The sequence below is a fragment of the Hyposmocoma kahamanoa genome, unplaced genomic scaffold (genome assembly GCF_003589595.1).
Source record: "Hyposmocoma kahamanoa isolate Upper Pololo Valley unplaced genomic scaffold, ASM358959v1 62, whole genome shotgun sequence".
NCBI classification, from domain to species: domain Eukaryota; kingdom Metazoa; phylum Arthropoda; class Insecta; order Lepidoptera; family Cosmopterigidae; genus Hyposmocoma; species Hyposmocoma kahamanoa.
Genome location: NW_020653850.1, coordinates 175,100 through 193,492, shown reverse-complemented (window position 1 = coordinate 193,492; position 18,393 = coordinate 175,100). Strand labels below are relative to the sequence as shown.

The 18,393-nt window shown below is 40.6% G+C and overlaps 3 protein-coding genes and 1 long non-coding RNA gene across 5 annotated transcripts in view; 3 read left to right on the top strand and 1 right to left on the bottom strand.

Annotated features, from left to right (window-relative positions):
* Positions 1-5,279, top strand: part of LOC113229848 (cathepsin L) — a 7,587-nt gene extending 2,308 nt beyond the window's left edge. The window contains exons 3-7 of the mRNA XM_026463530.1: positions 188-393; positions 2,120-2,273; positions 3,929-4,134; positions 4,544-4,742; positions 5,008-5,279. Of these exons, the coding sequence (XP_026319315.1) occupies positions 188-393; positions 2,120-2,273; positions 3,929-4,134; positions 4,544-4,742; positions 5,008-5,169 (927 nt within the window). The 3' untranslated portion in view covers positions 5,170-5,279. The remainder of the gene's footprint in view (positions 1-187; positions 394-2,119; positions 2,274-3,928; positions 4,135-4,543; positions 4,743-5,007) is intronic.
* Positions 5,280-11,403: 6,124 nt separating this feature from the next.
* Positions 11,404-15,363, bottom strand: LOC113229510 (zinc finger C4H2 domain-containing protein). Of its 2 annotated transcripts, none has more exons than XM_026463131.1 (5): positions 15,142-15,363; positions 14,703-14,874; positions 13,314-13,492; positions 12,829-12,927; positions 11,404-12,501 (listed from the first exon to the last, which is right to left on the bottom strand). In XM_026463131.1, exons 1-5 carry the CDS (start codon positions 15,198-15,200, stop codon positions 12,375-12,377), a joined length of 636 nt encoding a protein of 211 aa, XP_026318916.1. In that variant the 5' UTR covers positions 15,201-15,363; the 3' UTR covers positions 11,404-12,374. The 2 variants fall into 2 exon arrangements, with proteins under 2 accessions (XP_026318916.1, XP_026318915.1); XM_026463130.1 differs by having other exon boundaries at positions 12,790-12,927; positions 15,142-15,347.
* On the top strand, positions 12,416-15,044 carry LOC113229511. The gene is made up of 3 exons (XR_003310418.1): positions 12,416-12,528; positions 13,349-13,505; positions 14,733-15,044. It is a non-coding gene; the product is annotated as an uncharacterized LOC113229511 (long non-coding RNA).
* Positions 15,364-15,650: 287 nt separating the features above from the next.
* LOC113229703 (PHD and RING finger domain-containing protein 1) overlaps positions 15,651-18,393 on the top strand; it is a 13,427-nt gene continuing 10,684 nt past the window's right edge. The window contains exons 1-6 of the mRNA XM_026463386.1: positions 15,651-16,028; positions 16,109-16,573; positions 16,647-16,742; positions 17,048-17,491; positions 17,753-18,040; positions 18,137-18,337. Of these exons, the coding sequence (XP_026319171.1) occupies positions 15,888-16,028; positions 16,109-16,573; positions 16,647-16,742; positions 17,048-17,491; positions 17,753-18,040; positions 18,137-18,337 (1,635 nt within the window). The 5' untranslated portion in view covers positions 15,651-15,887. The remainder of the gene's footprint in view (positions 16,029-16,108; positions 16,574-16,646; positions 16,743-17,047; positions 17,492-17,752; positions 18,041-18,136; positions 18,338-18,393) is intronic.

Here is an 18,393-nt window from a genome sequence, read left to right as displayed (position 1 = left end):
ATTTAAATCCGGAAAAATAGTTTGATTTTATAAGTGTAACAATCCCGAAAACCTAAGGACTCGATTCAGTTCAGTTTTTTAAGTGTAAAATTCTCTTGATTACACACTATTTTCAGTAGGTAACAGCTGATAACATAATATGTATAGCCACATAAATACCAATGTACAACTATAATGTATCATCCAGATGGAGCACAACAAGACATATGAGAGTGAACTGGAGGACAAGTTCCGCTTGAAGATCTATGCAGAGAACAAGCACAAGATCGCCAAGCACAATCAGCGCTTTAAACAGGGCCTGGTATCGTTCCGTCTCAAACAGAATAAGTACGGCGACCTGCTGCACCATGAGTTTGTGCACATCATGAATGGATTCAACAGGACTTCGCACAAGTCAGTCCCTGTCTTCCTTATATTCTTTTATATATATATATAACTAAAGTTACTAAGTGTAATATTGATATGGTATCAGACGTGTCCGTGTCTGGTCGAAACCAGGATTTGAAATCGGCAATTAATTTATCATGAACTGATAATGATTATAATTTATGGTTCATTGTTTTACCGGTTAATTGAACACATGTTTTAAAGGTGTTTACCGATATTGAACCTAAATAAACCGGTTTAACTCGGACGTTCATTGCCGCCATTGCTAAATTCAGAGTGTAAAGCCACAAGTTCTTGCGGCCGGACACGCCACTTCTTCACTCTTTCCTGTCCATGTAGTGCTTGTTTGATATAGTATGAGGGAGTTATAAAAAAATGAAAAGCGATTGCTACGAGTTGAGTATAAATAATTTATTTGGCTCATTATTCATTGCTAACCACCAAGAGATTTATCCAGTATTGTAGGTCTATCAATTACCACTGGTATCATTTCATGTACGACGTCGCCGTCACCAGATCAGTCACCATACACGTATGATCGCGTCACTACAAAGCACGAGTAACTACGCCGACACGACCCACTTACAGAAATGTATACGTATATAGATACGTATAGTTTTCTAATTTTCAGTTATTATAACCAATAAACACACAAAGTGAACAAATGCCTAAACGAGTTTCTTAACAGCAAGCGAAGCTTGTGAAAAACCGTTAAAACATCGATGATCAGAGTCTAATGCAGTTACTAAGTATATCGGGTTATAGACTCAGTTTAGAAATTCGACCAATTTTAGAGCTCTGATCTAAATTCTTAAAGATAATCTCGTGATAAATTGTTGTTGAAAGAATACTAATTTAGTTAGTATCTCATATATCCAGCGCACGACGAAAATTGATAACTTTCCTCTTTGTATTATTACAACAGTCCATGATTGTGTTGTTGTTTTAACTGTTTTTAAATGCGTAGTAGGTACTATGTCAATTCCAGTAACTAACTCGTAAGTACCGATGTAGGCAGAACAACGCGTGAGAGTTGTTTTAAAAATATCTCACTGGCTTAATTGCAACTGTGTGACTGCTTAGTAAACACGTATAATTAAATGCAATAATTAGTCGAAGTTTATTTCTTGCTTATTTAAAAGGGCGTATGTGGCGTTTCCACTTATACACTTTTTAAGCTTAAATTACTAAAGCCGCAAAATGACGTTCATCTTAATTTTACGCGACAAATTTAGATGATGGTGAACTTTTACGATCATAATTTGAGATTAGTCAAGTGATTGATGATTGATTTGATTTCAAAATGTAGTTTTCATTTTTAAAATAACGATGTTAAATATGTAATTATGATCGTTACGTACTTTTAAGCATGCGGCGTTATCTCATCGCATCCAGACACGTAGGTCTGTATCATGTAACAAATTGCGTACTACTCCGGTCGGTAAATATATTATATCAAACAAAGCGTGATAATTATTAATAATAGTATGCAAGCTTACTATTCAGAAAGCCCGTCGAGGTGACAAAAGTTTAATAAAATTCTTAATAATATCCGCAACCAATTTCGTTTTGATGGATTTATTATCTTTACTGCGAATAAATTGGGTCCAAGTGCAGCAGCTATAGAGTAGGATAATCGCTGAAGCTGTTCGTCCTCGCCCTCTGCCGGCGCGGGAAGGCGCGGGAAGGCGCGGGCCGGCAGAGGCGAGTGACGTCGTCCGTCGTCCGGCAGACTCGCAGGCGTCCGCGGGCAGGCGCAGCGCGGCGCGACGTACCTGGCGCCCGCCGGCGTGGCGCTGCCCGCCGAGGTGGACTGGCGCCGCAAGGGCGCCGTCACCGACGTCAAGGACCAGGGCAAGTGCGGCTCCTGCTGGGCCTTCAGCACGGTGAGTCCACCCTCGTCCCTTACCGTCCACTCCGTCCGTAGTCGCCTAGGTGCTGTTATTTCAAAATGAAAGCGCTCGTCGTCGTCACTGAAACCCACAAAATGTTGTCACTAAGACGACTACGAACCGGGTGACTTCACCCTTGAATTTGCGTCAAAAGTAAGAGGAAAAAGTAAAGCAAAACGTTCATTACGATGAGGAAGAGTATGTTCCTTATTACAAATGTTTTTTCTTATTACTCGACGTCGGATAGATCATGTTTAAATATGGGAAATTAAAGTATTTTTTCGTTTAGGGTTCGAAACGTTGGTTTGTTTAAAAAAACAACAAATATACGCGATTGAAATCCGAAAAAGTTTCATATTCTATGTGCAACAAACGCTAAAATCTAAGAACTCGACAAGTCTAAATAGTTACAGTATTGTTCACCTGTGCAAAAGCCTCAAATTACAGTGCTAGGATTCTTGGAGTGATCGGGTACGAAGTTTTAAAAATAACAAAATGTATGACCCAGGTTTATGTAAATGAAGTCCTTGTTATATGTATTTTAGTTAAATCAGTCTTTGTACAAGTGTACCTCCACAGAGATTGTACACATACTGTATCGAGGACAATGGACCTACAACCCACTGGCCGAGCGATTGTCGCAGACGGTTTACTCACGGCAGCTGAGTCACTTTCTTACATTTTTATTTCATCCGCATTAATAATAAGAAACATTGTTTTTCTACAAATACTTAGGTACAAATTTAATCGGGTGCGTGGGTTGCACCAGCACGCGTTGTTTGCTTGTCGATTTGTTTACTTACAACATCGCGACAACCGCTCCAGTGGAGATCTGTGCTTATTATTGGATCGTGTAGGGCTAGCTCAGTGGGTTACTTTTCAATTGAGAGATTTACAGTTGGAATTCATAGGCAGTGTGTACCTAAGATTTCAGTTTCTAATTTAGTACATTTGAGAATATTTAGGAGCACTACCTTTAAGAACGGCGAAGGAAAATGTAACACCTGCTTGCGACTCGTACAATGTTCAATCTCTTTGTCTAAACCCGCGCCGACTCTAATCGACACTTGCTCAGCAGAGGGACTTATGGGTTAACGATGATGACTGGGTTGAACTTTGCGGTTAGCTGCAGTACGTTTATATGTTTGGTTAACAATTAGGTATAATAAAATGATGGAAACGTAATTTCTGTTATTTGCTTGTGTGTGCACAGTATCTCTGTCCGTTTACAATTAATAGGATAAGCGTGAGGCCGAATCGGCGCCGACAGGTCACTCGCGGGTCATCACACAGCGTCTTATCGGAAATCGAAACGCAAATAACTTAGCTTTGTTTTCAACTTGCGAAAACTCTTCTACATTTGACGTGTCACGTTAGTAACAAAACATACTGTATATATAATATAGATTACACTACTTGTTTTATCTTCAATAGGTTTTTTTATCTATATCGTGATCGGTTGTGATACCTAGCCCTAATTGAGTCATTGTTCTTTGCTTTGTCCAATTTTGGGGGAAGTAATAATAGCCTGAAACAACGTAATCAAAATATGAATCGGCCAGATAATGTTTTTAATATTTCTAAATTTATATGTCTCGGATTTAAGTGTGGAAGCGTGAATGTTTTCTGAAACGATCCTGTTGTCGTAGACTGGTTCGCTGGAAGGGCAGCACTTCCGCAAGACGGGATACCTAGTGTCCCTGTCGGAGCAGAACCTAGTGGACTGCTCGAGCGCGTACGGCAACAACGGCTGCAACGGTGGTCTCATGGACAACGCGTTCAAGTATATCAAGGACAACGACGGCATCGACACCGAGAAGAGCTATCCCTACGAGGCCAAGGACGACAAGTGCCGGTTGGGTTCTTCACTCTTTACGTACTAAAGGAGCCGCAAAGTGTCTTTGCTTAAAATATACTTCATTTTAAATAAGTAAACCCATTACTAAGCGGAATTGTCAACAACCTGGTAGATATGAAACTCTGTCGCGTCGAATTCAGAAGGCGTAGTAGAATTCAAAAGTTTTGTTGTCATGTGAAGTGGTGGTCGACTTCACAATCGAATGTTACAATGTTTTACTACCACGATATTCTTTTTTTTTTCTTTTTTTTCGTGAAATTACTCCACCAGTTTCTTATAATTAACAGGAAGTTTTGGTGTTGACCTGCTTGTAACGCGAGTCATCGCGAGCCGTCCTTATTGATGGTCTGACCCGTGCGATTCGCCGTGTTTGCCCGTAACGGAAATATTGAATACAAATCCACAGGTACAACCCTAAGAACGCGGGCGCCGACGACGTAGGCTTCGTGGATGTGCCGGCGGGCGACGAGGCCAAGCTGATGGCCGCCGTGGCCACGCAAGGGCCCGTCTCCGTCGCCATCGACGCCTCGCTCGAGACCTTCCAGCTGTACTCGGACGGCGTCTACTACGACGAGAATTGCTCCAGCAACAACCTCGACCACGGGGTGAGTGGCTTTCCTCGAGCGCCTGCACCAAATCTCGTCGTCCCGCAGGCTCGAGATTGTCCCAAAAGTCCATATTAGTCCTTCAGCGCAACCGACTCGCACACGGGTCGTCGCATGCGTCGGTTCCGATTGTCGAGTACGCAGTGTAGCGTAACGGACGGGAATACGGTTTGCAGAATCGAACGATTCGACGACGGGTCAAAAGTCTGCTCGCCGATTGCGTTTCGTTGTAATGTGACAATAAAAGTGCGGCCGCGTCCGGCAGGTGCTGGTGGTGGGCTACGGCTCGGACGAGGACGGCGGCGACTACTGGCTGGTGAAGAACTCGTGGGGCCGCTCGTGGGGCGAGCTGGGCTACATCAAGATGGCGCGCAACCGCGACAACCACTGCGGCATCGCCAGCTCCGCCTCCTTCCCGCTGGTCTAGCGGCGCCGAGGCCGGGCGTCGGCGCTAGTCTTAAGCTTAGGTGAAATTAAGTAACTCGTGTGATTTGCTAGCTTATTGTGTGAATGTTATAAATGTAAGATCAATAAATATATTTTTACTAAAAGTTTTTTCTTTATGGCTGTAAGAAATATCTCCGCCGGTCACCCGGTCATGTCGAGGGTGCCGGATCATTCCGATCGTTGCTTAAGGAGGAGACCGATAAACGCTTCACCTGCAATAGCGTCGTAAATAACTCCTCGAGTAAGTTGAAACACTATCGTCGTTACCCTTTTTCGATGCCAAAGCGCGACACGTACTTTTTTGCTTCCCGCAAAAATTAGAGCATGAGCATAAAACGCTAATCTGTATACTCAAGTTTAAGGGTCGTATTCCAGAACTCTACTCAATGCTCAAGAAATACGACCCTAATGGCAGGGCCTCGAGTATGATTTCGAGTGCTTTAAACCATACTCAAATCCGGACCTGAGCATTGAGTTGAGTTCTGAAATACGGCCCTAAGAGCGTGATCGTTCCTGACGTCGACGATGTGGGACTAGTGGAACGGGCGGACTTTGGTCGGTTAAAGATCTTCCGAGTACTAACAAAACTTGTGCCGATGTCGCTAAAAAGATTTTATTGTGACCTCGTCGCGACGTAAAACGTCTTTAAAGCTACCATAAAACCTGGTACAACTTTAATAGCACGAGTACGATATAATTAAATAAATATAACCCTGCTACGCGTTAGTCCTTCTACGTGATGAAAACATTTACGAAGCCAGCATAATCTACCGTAGCAGCCTTAAAAGGTGTAGTCCATTCCATTTCAGTCAGCAGAGCAGCTGACCCATCAAGTGTGATGTTGTAACTTTGGAGAATACCTTCATTAAAACAAGTGACACATTTTTTCTAGGGACTTCTATTTGACCTCTAGTTCGTAAACACCTAGTCTTTGAACAACAATTTCGGCATGGGTTTTGTTTGGTCTATCGCGTGACGTCTCCCAAGCGTTTTTTTGACGTGGCTCAAGGGTTTATTTTTGAAGGCATAGAAAGAAGAAAGCATACCTCTAGCACAGATAATACAATACTAATAATATTAGATTTAACTTTTTGTTTATAAGATCATTGCATTCAATCTAGTTTAGTAATCTGAATTAGTTATTACTAATAGTTGCTCTATGTGTGGAAAGCTATTTGATTTTTTTGATTAAAAAAAATAAGTGGGCGCGCATTTGATCTCCGTCTTACCTGACAGAAAGTGACGAATGGGATCGACGATGTAGCATGCACTTAAAAACTTAACCCTACCCTTGTTTGTTCTACCCTAGCCTACGTCTAGTTCCCTAATGATAGAAAGGTGCTTTGTATTAGTAAGTTGCATTAGTTTTAAATTTTGGTTTAAGTTTTGTGTCTGCGTGTTTTAGGTACATATAGTTGAATTAGCTATTTTTCACTTCTCATGCTCTTAAAGTTCGTATTTATGCTGGGTGTAGGCTGCACAAAATAGGATTTTATGCTGTAGTGCATAAAATAAAAAAACATCACATTAAATATGTCTAATTTATTGTTCAAATTTTACATTTAATTTTAATTAAATAACCGTCTTGTAATATTGCTGTTTAATTTTCTCGCAATCGAAATGAAAAGCAGAGTTTATAACTCGTTCATAACACCCATTTTACCCTCGACTTAAGTACCTATCCACCCTCGCCTACGGCTCGGGTTATACTCGGTCGGTCGGGATATACTCGTCTCGGGTTTATTGACACGTTTTATGCACTTGTTGTACAATCTACTATATATTTTTTATGTGGTGAATAAATGGTTTATACGAGAGCGTCTGCTACAATAAATTTACTTGTTTTGTCGGGTGTCTCTTACATTAATAAAGACATGAAAAGCTCTATGACAAAATCACCTGAGTGGTTTTCGAAACATTAGATGGCTAATAATAAATTTAGTGTGACGCAGCGAGTGAGGGTGAAATATCAAACCGATCAATTTCGAAAATCATAGGTCACCCTCATTTCAAAACCTGAATTATCCATATAAACTATACCATATACATATATATGTATATATACGATATATATATATATATATATATATATATCGTCTCACGGCTATGCCACGCGGATGAAAAGTACACACCATAAGTATATACCGGATAGAAAATTTTATTTTGATTTTAAAAACAATTTGAACTGCATTCAAAGATTTTTAAATAATCGCCTGTCTGAACCGGGATTAGAACCCGCCAATGTGAAAAATATACACCTGTAATTTTACTATACTGTTCGAAAGCCCAATCACAAGGATTGTTTTCTTTTAAATAACATAGCATCTTAAATAACCATGAAATTTATAACATTGAATTTGAAATTTTGTTCAGGAAAATTAACAGCCTTTTCTCTCTGACTTCGCCACGCTTGTGAACAAGTGACATTATCATTTCAGTTTCATATATATATATAAAAATAAAATTGTATTCTTTGTGATGGTGGGCGTTGAAATTTGTTTCCTAAGTGGGCGGTGAGCCAAAAAGTTTCGGAAATTATGCTATAGCTAATAAGGTAGTAGTTGCACAAAGACACACTTGTACGAGTTCATACAGTACCACCGTTGTGCACAAATACTCAATTATACATACCTACAAACAATGATTAATGAAAAGGGGGAAAGCAGTTCGAAGTTCAGCATCACATCAAACATCCAACTATCAAATATTATAAAAATAAGTTTTTAGTAGCAGCACAGCTCCCTGTGAAAAAGGTTTGTCCATGGAAGTACTCCCACCTTACTTATTTCTGCCGCCAAGCGGTAATATGAGCATTGCTGAGTTCCGGTTTTGAAACTAGTGTACCTACATGATGGGTCTTAAGACCCAGGGTGACGGGCGCAGTGGCAGTGCCCCATAGATCTTTGTTATTTAAAGCTCTGCGTGGCCACCAGGCGCACGTGTTCGTCCCGTCACTATTGGTATCATAAAAAAAAAGTTCTGTAAGATTGTTTAATAATATAGGTTATCCAAGTCAGTAAATACGATAGTACGGGATTTGCCAGGGCGTCTACTATTTACGACAACTGTTAGGAATGGAGTGACTTCCTTGGGTTCTCTTTGGACCGTTCTTATTTATATTAATGATATACCATTCTTTGTTAAGGACCTTTGCGAAATAGTACTGTTTGCTGACGACATCCTTGATTTTTAAAACAGACAGACACGACATTAACTATGATAGTATTAACGATACCCTTTCAAAGGTAGTTTATTGGTTTAAGGTTAACAATTTATTGCTCAATACCAAGTCAAGTAAAATCAACTAGTCCAATCATACAAATAAACGGAGAAAAGTTGGACCTTGTTCATAAAGCTGTCTTTTTGGGACCGACTTTAGATAGTAAACTCCAATGGTTTCCACATATATTATGTATATCTTCCTTAGCCAGCAATTTAAGCTCTGCTGCATACGCAGTCCGTAGAATACGTGAGCTTACCGATGTTGCTACTACTAGACTAGTTTAGTTACTCCCATAGTATAATGTTCTACGGGATTCTCATGTGAGGTAAAGCAGCAGATATACAAACCATATTTGTGTTGCAAAAAAGAAGGATTCGTTCTGTGTACCGTCTAGGCTCTCGGGTTTCTCTCAGAGAAAAGTTTAAGGAGACTGGTATCATGACTGTGGCATCGCATTATATTTACTCAAATATTTTGTATGCCCGTAAAAATATACATAATTTCGTTAAGAAAGAAAACATCCATAATATTAACCTTAGAACTAAATCCAAACTCATGGTACCACGATTTCGTTTAACTAAGGTACCTAAATGATTCTTTTACAGGGAACTGTAGGTATACGTTTTTGCAATAAGATTCCGGAGAACATATTATTAAGATTATCATTTCCTAAGTTTAAAATTTACATTAAAAGTATTTTAATTGAAAAGTCATATTGCAAAATTGAAGAGTAGGTATATTTAGATAAAGAAGTATGGTAAAACAACTAGTCTAGATTCCACACAATTATGATTCAAACTGTATTCTATAGCATTTAAGTTTATTTGAAAAGAGCAATCTCTAGAGGTCAGCGTAGTGAATGAGCAGCAGCTTAAATAATGACGTTTTCAAGTGTATAAATTTTACCTATGGAATAAATGATTATTTGACTTTGACTGGTTAATATCGAGTACGTGAGGTCTTCAGCGGGCTGAATTTCGAGCTGCCAGTGTTCGCGGAGATTTTGCCAATTACTTCAAGCAATAATAACAATTGATTTAAAAAAGATTATTTGTGATTCATGCGAACAATCGAGTTACTTACTGTGGTTGGTCTCAAACTATGAGCACCGGAGCAACGGGAATCACTCTGGGACCGGACGCTACAGAACCATGAAACATGTTCATTTCCTAAATTAGTCCTACCGGGAATTGAACCCGGGGCCTCCTCATCCGGTGCCCACAGCGCATACCGTTGGGCCATCGAGGTCGTCAAGTAGGTACCTAATAATCAAACTAACGGGAATACTATACAATATAAGTGCCTGCCCCGCATGTCACATTCTGCCAACTTGGTGGACTTTGGCCCCGTGTCCTACAGTGGGAAGTCAACGTATGGGTTAAACAGAAATCGGCACAAAAATAATGTAGGAACCCTCTGTTTTCACCAAAGGATTGGTATTTAGCACAAATTAAGCAAAAGAAAGGCTGTTATGGTCTCATAGTGTCGAGTAATTAAATTATAAACATATGATTAACTAAAACAAACGCTGCTATTGTGCCAAAACAATTAATTAATTGTTTTGTTCGCCTCGCTTCATTGAGTCATCCGCCACTTGGATGCTTCAGTGACAACGACACATAAAGTAAGTAAACCTTACTTACATTACCGACATAAAGTTCAGCGTTCTTTAAAATGCGTCATCTTAAATATCCAATTCATTCAATTACAGGAAATTTCTAAGTTTATTGTAACGAATATTATTATTCATCAGTGCAGTCATATCATATGAACCTTTCGATTTGCAGAAGCAAATATTTTATTTGTCACAATAGTTATTACCTAAGGAGTGTGTGCGTCGTTACCATTTAATTAAAATATGATAAACAATGTCATCAAAGTGATTTACGCCCGATTAATGGCTAATGAGCTGACTGCTCGACTGTGGCGAACTTAGCAGTGGCCCTCGTCTTGCGGCCCGCCAAGCGTTTATGAGCGACCCGAAATACTATTATTAAGAGTCTATAGAACCTCAAATGGCTTTGGTTGACTCTGCATAACAGTGAAAGTGTTGAATCAAATACTTTGGAAAAAATATATAGAATCAATTTTAATTGAGGATATGCACTGATTACTATACGGTGTGAAAACACGATTCTTAAAAATGTTCACTAGAGAAAAAAAGCAAAAACCTCGAAATTGTACAAGAAAACCGCGCTGTATTCAATAGGTAGTTTACATATAAGTACCAATGATTTTTTTTTTATATCAACTGAATTATATAGAACTCGTGTAGTATACGATATACATTTTTGAAATGGCTTTCGTTTGTAAAATCATAAATTCTGAAATAAACTGTCCCAAGCCAAATGAAGTACGGGAAAAATTAGAATTTGAGGCGAGGTAGCGTTGTATCGACTCTTACCGCCAAGCTAGGGGTTTATAACTTTTTAAAATCTTTAACGAGATATAATTATTTAAGTTTTATGTATGGACATATTCTGGTTTAGTGTTATAAATTATTATATGGGGAGTAAATACAAGTCTCCACTAACTCATTTTAAATGGGTGATCAAAAAATGTTGCGGCCCGCGTAACATTGTAATAACACATGTACGTATGTGGCCCGAAGGAAAAAAGGTTGAGTACGCTAGATTATAATACTACTTTATAGAGTAAGTACGCGATAATGACATGACTCTATAGTGCGCCTGCGCAGTCGGCGCGACCGATGACCCGATCGGTCGCTCGCATCACATGACCAGTGTCAGCCAATAGATTTATATATTGATAATAATTAGTAACAGTGTCAAATAGATACAACAAAATACTCATTTACTCAAAATCTGTTTCCCCGAACTTCGCGGCTTTGTGATGAACACGCATTGCCCTTAAAAATTCTGAACAGAAAGGACTACAAATATTTTGATCTCTATGAACAGCACAGTATTGAATATGTCCATATGACTCAAAGATTTAGGAAAAATGGAATGAAATAACCGCTGACATTGAGAGTGATATATTGTAAAAACTAACTATTCACAATCAAGTCGACGCTATTATTCAGACGCGGCGTTGCTCTACGGCGACAACCAACGCCGACTTATACATAGGCTTAATGTAGTTCTACAAAATAACAATAAATAATACTGATTAGTCAGAGTTAGTCATGGGATCAACCGCTCTTGTCGTTTATTTGATTTAGTTACGCGAGCTTTTTGGGAATTCATCAAATGGTTGTGTTACAAGCGCATAAACATGCAGGCTTCAATTTAGTTGCTCGTAGTGAATCTACTATATCAGATGTGCCACGGGATCGCTTAGCAAATCAGGTATTACTTAATTAATCGTGGCGATTGCATCAACATTAAGAGGTCGCGTCATTCAAATGGTACTTCTTACAACTATTTATTTTAAAAATACACACATCAATATTCTAGAAGGTAGTTTTCTAATTTGAGACTATTCTCAGCCATTGCCTATTATAGAATATTACAAAAACACAAAGTGGAAGTTAGTGGCTATATTGTATGTTTATTCTTAATGTTTCAATTATTTGAATACTTAATACTGCCCGCTAAGCTCTTCTTTGTAACCAAATGAATAATAGTACATATACGTAATTAATAACATACGAATTAATTTTATATACACAATGTACAACGGATCGGAGAGATACTCCTTAATATTTACATGAGATCGACAGTCCTAAATAAATATTAATTTGGCACGAGATTGACAACTGTTGAAAATTTCTTGAATTACTTTACAGTAGTGATGTAAATGTTATGATTTATTTTTTATTATGGAACATTCATCCTAAAGCTTTTCTAATCTGTCACTACCTAAACAAAAATTACAATTACAAGTGACTTCATGTAAGCTTTCCTCGTTGTTTATAAAATTTGCAGACACCGACGAAGTAACAACTAAAACCAAATAAGATTTGATCGGGTAGCGGTCTGGTGGTCGGCGGTGGGTGACTATTTCTTCTTGGGCTTCTTGGGATTGCGGCTGCGGCTCTTGGCCTTGCAGAGAGGACATATAGGCGCGTTGCGGTGAATCTGTTGGTGGCACGACAGGCACGACTTCATCGGCGGCGGCTGCTGCCTGCAACATACACGCCGAGCTCCCACGGTTAGCATTCGTGTAAATTCTTCTTCTGTGCTAAATTACCATTGGCTCATTCGACGAAGCTTGCAAAATCAATAAGTTGAAAAAAAACATTCAGAAATAAAAAGGAACTGTAATCGATAATACGTCGGAAGCGTCCCTTCCGCGGATAACAAACTGAAATAGAAAGATAATAAGATAACATCGAAAAGGACAGCGACGGAGTGTATGTGGTAGGTAGTAGGACGATAGGAGAAACAAAAACATAAAGAAACATAATCGAACCTCAGCGAGACGGTAAGGAAATCTTGGTCGAGGGCAGACCTGAATGCGGGCGGCGGCGGCGGCGGCTTGCGCGGCGGCGCGGGCGCCAGAAACGCCGGCACCGAGCGCACCGGCGCGCTCGACAGCGGCGGGAAGCGGCTGCAACACGCGGCTTTGGACACTCACAGGATTTTTTCATAATAACAAGTGAGGGGGCAACGAGTCGTGCGCCTGGTGGTAAGCGACACGCCTATCCGCAACAGTTGCAGTGCCACTCAGAGCTTTAAATCGCAGAGATCTTAAGTTGATACGTCCCATCCTTCCAAACTGGAACGCAATAATGCTTACATTACTGCTTGGCGGCAGAAGTAGGTAAGGTGGGAGTACTTCCTTGGGCGAACTCTTTCGCGAGGTTCTCTACTGCTAAATGTGAAAGAGTTCGCCCTGGGAATCTTCACTGGGAAGTCTTTACAGATTAATGGCACGCTCTCAGTATCAGAGCATACGTTTAATCATTGAAAGAAATAAAGTGCAACATAACTGACTCTGGAGTGATGGGGCTGCCCTCCTCTTCATGCAGATCTGGCAGGCGATCCAGACCGAGGTATTGGCGGCGCAGCAAGTCCACCTCAGCTTTAAGCGGCCGGTAGTCTTCATGCAAACGACTGGCGTTCGACAGCTTGCGCGTCATGCTTTCCTCTGTCTGCTTAATTACTGTCTCCATCTGGAAAATGACAGTATGTAATAACTCATAGTGTACTTTAATTTTAAACATGAATTACGACCATTACTGTTTATTCCAATATATTTTGTTTAACATAATAACACCAAGACACAAGAATGGATCAACACATGTGCATAAATTAATGTTAAAACCTTAGAGCCAGAAGCAAAAGTTGTTGTTTGATTTACAACAGCTGTGTACTGCTTTCTAATAGCTGTTGAGTGGGCAAAGAAAATAAACAGAGAGATGAGTGGCAGCCGGTGGCGGCTGTGGCCAAGCAAACTGCCCGCAATAACAATGGAACAATAAACATTCTATAACACAGACACTGCAACCTGACTTTTGTTCTATCTGCTATTTCTATTGTATATTCTTGTTAAAAAAGAAGATATCCATAATATTAACCTTAAAACTAAGTCCAAACACATGGCACCAAGATTTTGTTTAACTAAGGTAAACAATTCTTTTATGGGGAACTGTATAAGATTCTGGAACATATATTAAGCTTACCATTTTCTAAGTTTAAAACTTACATTGAAAGTATTTTAATTGAAAAGTCATATTACAATTTTGTAGACTACATGTTAGATAAAGATGTATGGAAAGACAATGTTAGTCTAGATTCCACACAGATATGATTCAAAATGTATTCTAAAGCATTTACGTTTAAATTTGAAAAGAGCAATCTCTAGAGTTTCTTGTTCGTTCTTCTCAGGGAGGTCAGCGTAGTGAACAAGCAGTAGCTTAATAAATGACATTTTAAAGTGTAAAAATTTTACCAATGGAATAAATGATTATTTGACTTTGATGACATATGTGACCTAGTATATACATGGTAGCCCCAGGTTTGATTTCGAGAAGGTCCAATTTGGATACAATCTTTTCTAAATTCAACCTGATCTGACTGTTTAGCTGGGTAGTGAGTTAATTTCATTACTCTGTTTGCAGGACAGTACATGGAATTCCTTGGTTTGAGACCAAGTAATTGGATTGGTTGTCTGACAATTTTTTACATCATTATTTGCAATTCTGTAAAACGGTGTTGTCTAAGGTGATGTGAGTTTAGGTACACTAATAATTTTTTGAGATTTGAAGTTGTGGTAAATACAATTATTATCTTTTCCCCTAAATTCTTTTGTTATATACTTTTCTAATAGGCAGGTACATTTTGTGACAACTTCAGTGGGAGTTAAACACATTGATCACTCACAGCGTTAATGTCGGCGTGTATTTGGCGCAGCTCTTCGACGTGGCTCATCTTCTCCTGCTGCAGCAACTCCATCTCGCGCTTGTATTGCGCCAGACACCGCCCCTCCTGATCGCCACTACGCACCTCGTTCACAATGCTGCGCTTTAGCCGCTCCAGCGATATCGTCTTGTTCCTGCACACAGACCACATGAGAAAAAGAACCCCAACCGACATAACCGGCTGTTACCAAACGCTTTGTTTACATTCTTGAACTTCGGCAAGTTTGTAAACTATATTCTCCTGAATATGTCCTTACAAATGTCCATGCCCGTTATAGGTACGGTTGATGATAATACGATACGATTTTCTTTAAAATTTAAGCACAATAAACTAAGTTTGTGTTAAAGTGTTTATTGATCGAGTCCACAGGTGCAAACAATTTTGACAAAAATGCATATACCTGATCTCTTTCATGGCTTCCAACTTGTGATATATTTCACGCTCGTTTTCAGCAGTCATTTTATACACTTATCTCGTGTATAAATGATTGTTTTGTTAAAAAAACTATAGGATATTTCACAAAGAACCATCCGCCCGCACATGGATCAGCGAAGCGAGGCAGAGAGAGATGCACAAACTAATAGATGGAGAGATGGGGTAAGGGAAGGGATTTGTCTGTGTTTGTCCGTGTTCTGCGTTGTCGCCTCGAAAAGAGTAAAAGACGAGATGTGAGTTATCGAAAAAAAATCGATATAGTCATTTTTCTTTCGTTACCGCAAATACTACATCAAGTACATCACTACTACTTTGGCGTTCCATTTTCAACAAAACAACTAGAGCTCGTAGTGGGGAAACATCTTTAATGTTGCATCTCTTTTTATTTTGATGGAAATATATTTCTTTATCTTTTTCTTTTAAACTATTTAACTGAATATTGGAAACATAACACATAGTGAACGAAAATGGCCGACTGTCTTGGAAGCGGCTTGCTGTCAAAATAAAATAATTTTGTAATTTAAGCGAACTCTAGTATATATAGCCAATTAGTAAACGTAGATGAAATATTTTATATTTCAGATTCGATGATCTTGTTCTATTGCATATTAAGTATATTGACCATCAATTGGCAAAGGTCATTTACACCTTTGCGACTTGCTTCGTGTCGAGTATAGTGAGGCGTTTCAGAAGCGACCAGTGTACGCTAGGATGAGCGAAGATAGCAGCGAGGAGTCCCTGGGCCGTCCACGGCGTCGCAAGATAAAAAGAGTGGTATTGCTGTCGTCGAACTCGGACTCCGACAGCGACAGCAGCGTCGTTCCCGTGTCGACACGTAGAAAGAGACTGAGGGTGATTATTCGAGTTCAAAATGAAGAGTCAAGTGCTGGGACGAATATGGAACGAAGTATAGTTGTCGTGTGGTGTTACAGGTTGTTAGTGACGAGGGCAGCGATAGCAGTAGCAGCTCTGTTGTGGCACGACGTAGGTGTCTGCCTGCGTTACGCGATTCCGACGCCGACAGCGATACATCAGGCTGGGCCACCGACCACTCGGATGCACCTAAAACTTCCACGGACCCCAATGCAGCCAAACATGCATTGGGCTTTGTATCAGATAGCTCAGAAGGCAACTCTGATAAGTGCTCAATCTGTTTATTAAGGTTCAAGGAACAAGAAGTAGGAACACCAGAGAACTGTGAGCATCTCTTCTGCCTTGATTGTATCACTGAGTGGTCTAAAAACGTAAATACATGTCCTGTGGATCGGATCACATTCAACTCAATAATAGTACGGGCTTGTGCTGGTGGGCGAGTACTACGCACAGATCTTGTCAAAGTTGCAGAACGTCGCCCTTCTGTCGAGGTGCTTGTAATAGAGGATTCTACTCCATGTGAGGTCAGTGAAGTTTTTGGTGTGAGATTTACATTTTAGAAAGACTTACTCAACATTTTTTGTTTGTCATTTATAGATATGTGGAAGTACTGAGGATGAAGAAACTATGTTGCTGTGTGATGGGTGTGATCTTGGCTACCACATGCACTGTCTGACACCGCCATTGACAGAAGTATGACATATCAAGTTAATGTATTTAACCTGTCCATTAAAAGTAATAAAGTTTAGTTGAAAGAAATCTCTTTATGGGAAGAGCTCGCCTTTGTTGTACAGACAAAGGCACATCAGACTACACAATTTTGTTCGAAAATTGCCTCCATTGCAATGGAACAAGATACGTCAATGTGTAGTTTGATGTGCTGGCGTGTGTACACTATTGTTTTAAATTGTTAACATATGTCATTTGTTTTTATGGTACTATGAAGTGTTAACATATTTGCATACATAATATAAAATCCTGTTTGGGTTTTGTAACAGGTTCCTGCAGACCAGTGGCTGTGTCCAAACTGTGATGACATTTTGGATGTTATCCATATCTCAGAGCTAGACGATTTGTTCACTGACATTGCTGATGTAGATCTACCTGAAGGACGACGTATTCTATCCTTGCAAGAGGGACCTAGTAATCTGAGAAGATCTGTTAGAAGATCTAATACCATCAATGAGCCCTCCACCTCTTCAGGGACTAGTCACCAACGTCATTCCTTTGCGGATGGTGCTCCATCTACTTCGAGACATACCATCTCAAGGTCTTCACGTAACAGTAGATCTCAAGTGACAACTCGAAGAAGACCAACTGGATTGCAGCGTAGGAAATACAAAAGGAGAAGAGCAAAAACTGTCATAATTGAATATGAGGTGGAGGAAAATGGAGAATTACCTGTAACAAAAACTGTGAAAAGAAGAGTAAAGAGAAGGAAGGTCAGTATCGGTTACAATACAATCTAGGTTTTGTTTTTTATTTATTTAGGAAAACTTTATAAAAATTTTATAAAAACATATTAACTCATTAAAAAACCAGGATCTTCCGTTAAAACTGCCAGTGTTATAAAATAGGAATTTGTACAATGGACACTTATTCAAAATGAAAAGAATTGGTGACACTTATCAGAAAATAAATAAGCAATATAAATGGTATTGTGAATAAATAGTACCAGTATTGACTGGTGCGGGCCTTTGCAGACGCGTAAACGTCAACCGCGCACGGCGGCGAGGCGCACGCACGTGCGCGCCAGCGTGCGCGCGCGCCTCGCCGACCTGCACCTGGACCAGCGCCAGGACGCGCTCCGGGGGGTCTCGGGGGGTCGCCTGTTGGCGCACAGACAGAAGGCCGGCCTCCCTGCTCTCAGTCTATTCGGGAACTCCAATCAGCTGGACTACTTCTCGGAGGACGAGCGCGACGTCTCGGAGGGAGCCGGCGTCGCCGTCGCGGCCGGGCCGACCTCGAGCATTCTCAGCGCTTACAGACAGGTATTCTTTTAATCCGCACGGTTTCAAACTTTCCACTTCTCACACACCGTAGCTATTGACGCACCGCTATCGACGTAAATCACGATATCGTCGCAGGCGAGAAGGAAGATGATATCGATCCCCTCGCCGCCCCGCGCAACGGCCGCCGCCGACGTCCTGACGAGCATCCTCGAGAGCCAAACGCTGCTGCACTCGAGGAGGTCGGTCGTGACGGTGGCCGCGGACGGGCGCGTGGACATCGCGCCGCAGCCGGCCGCGCGGACGCGGCTGCCGGCCGGCGAGGAGGCGGCGCGCAAGGTGCCGGCGTACCCCGGCCAGCGCTCGGGCGGCGGCTGGGGCGGCGGCTACCGCGG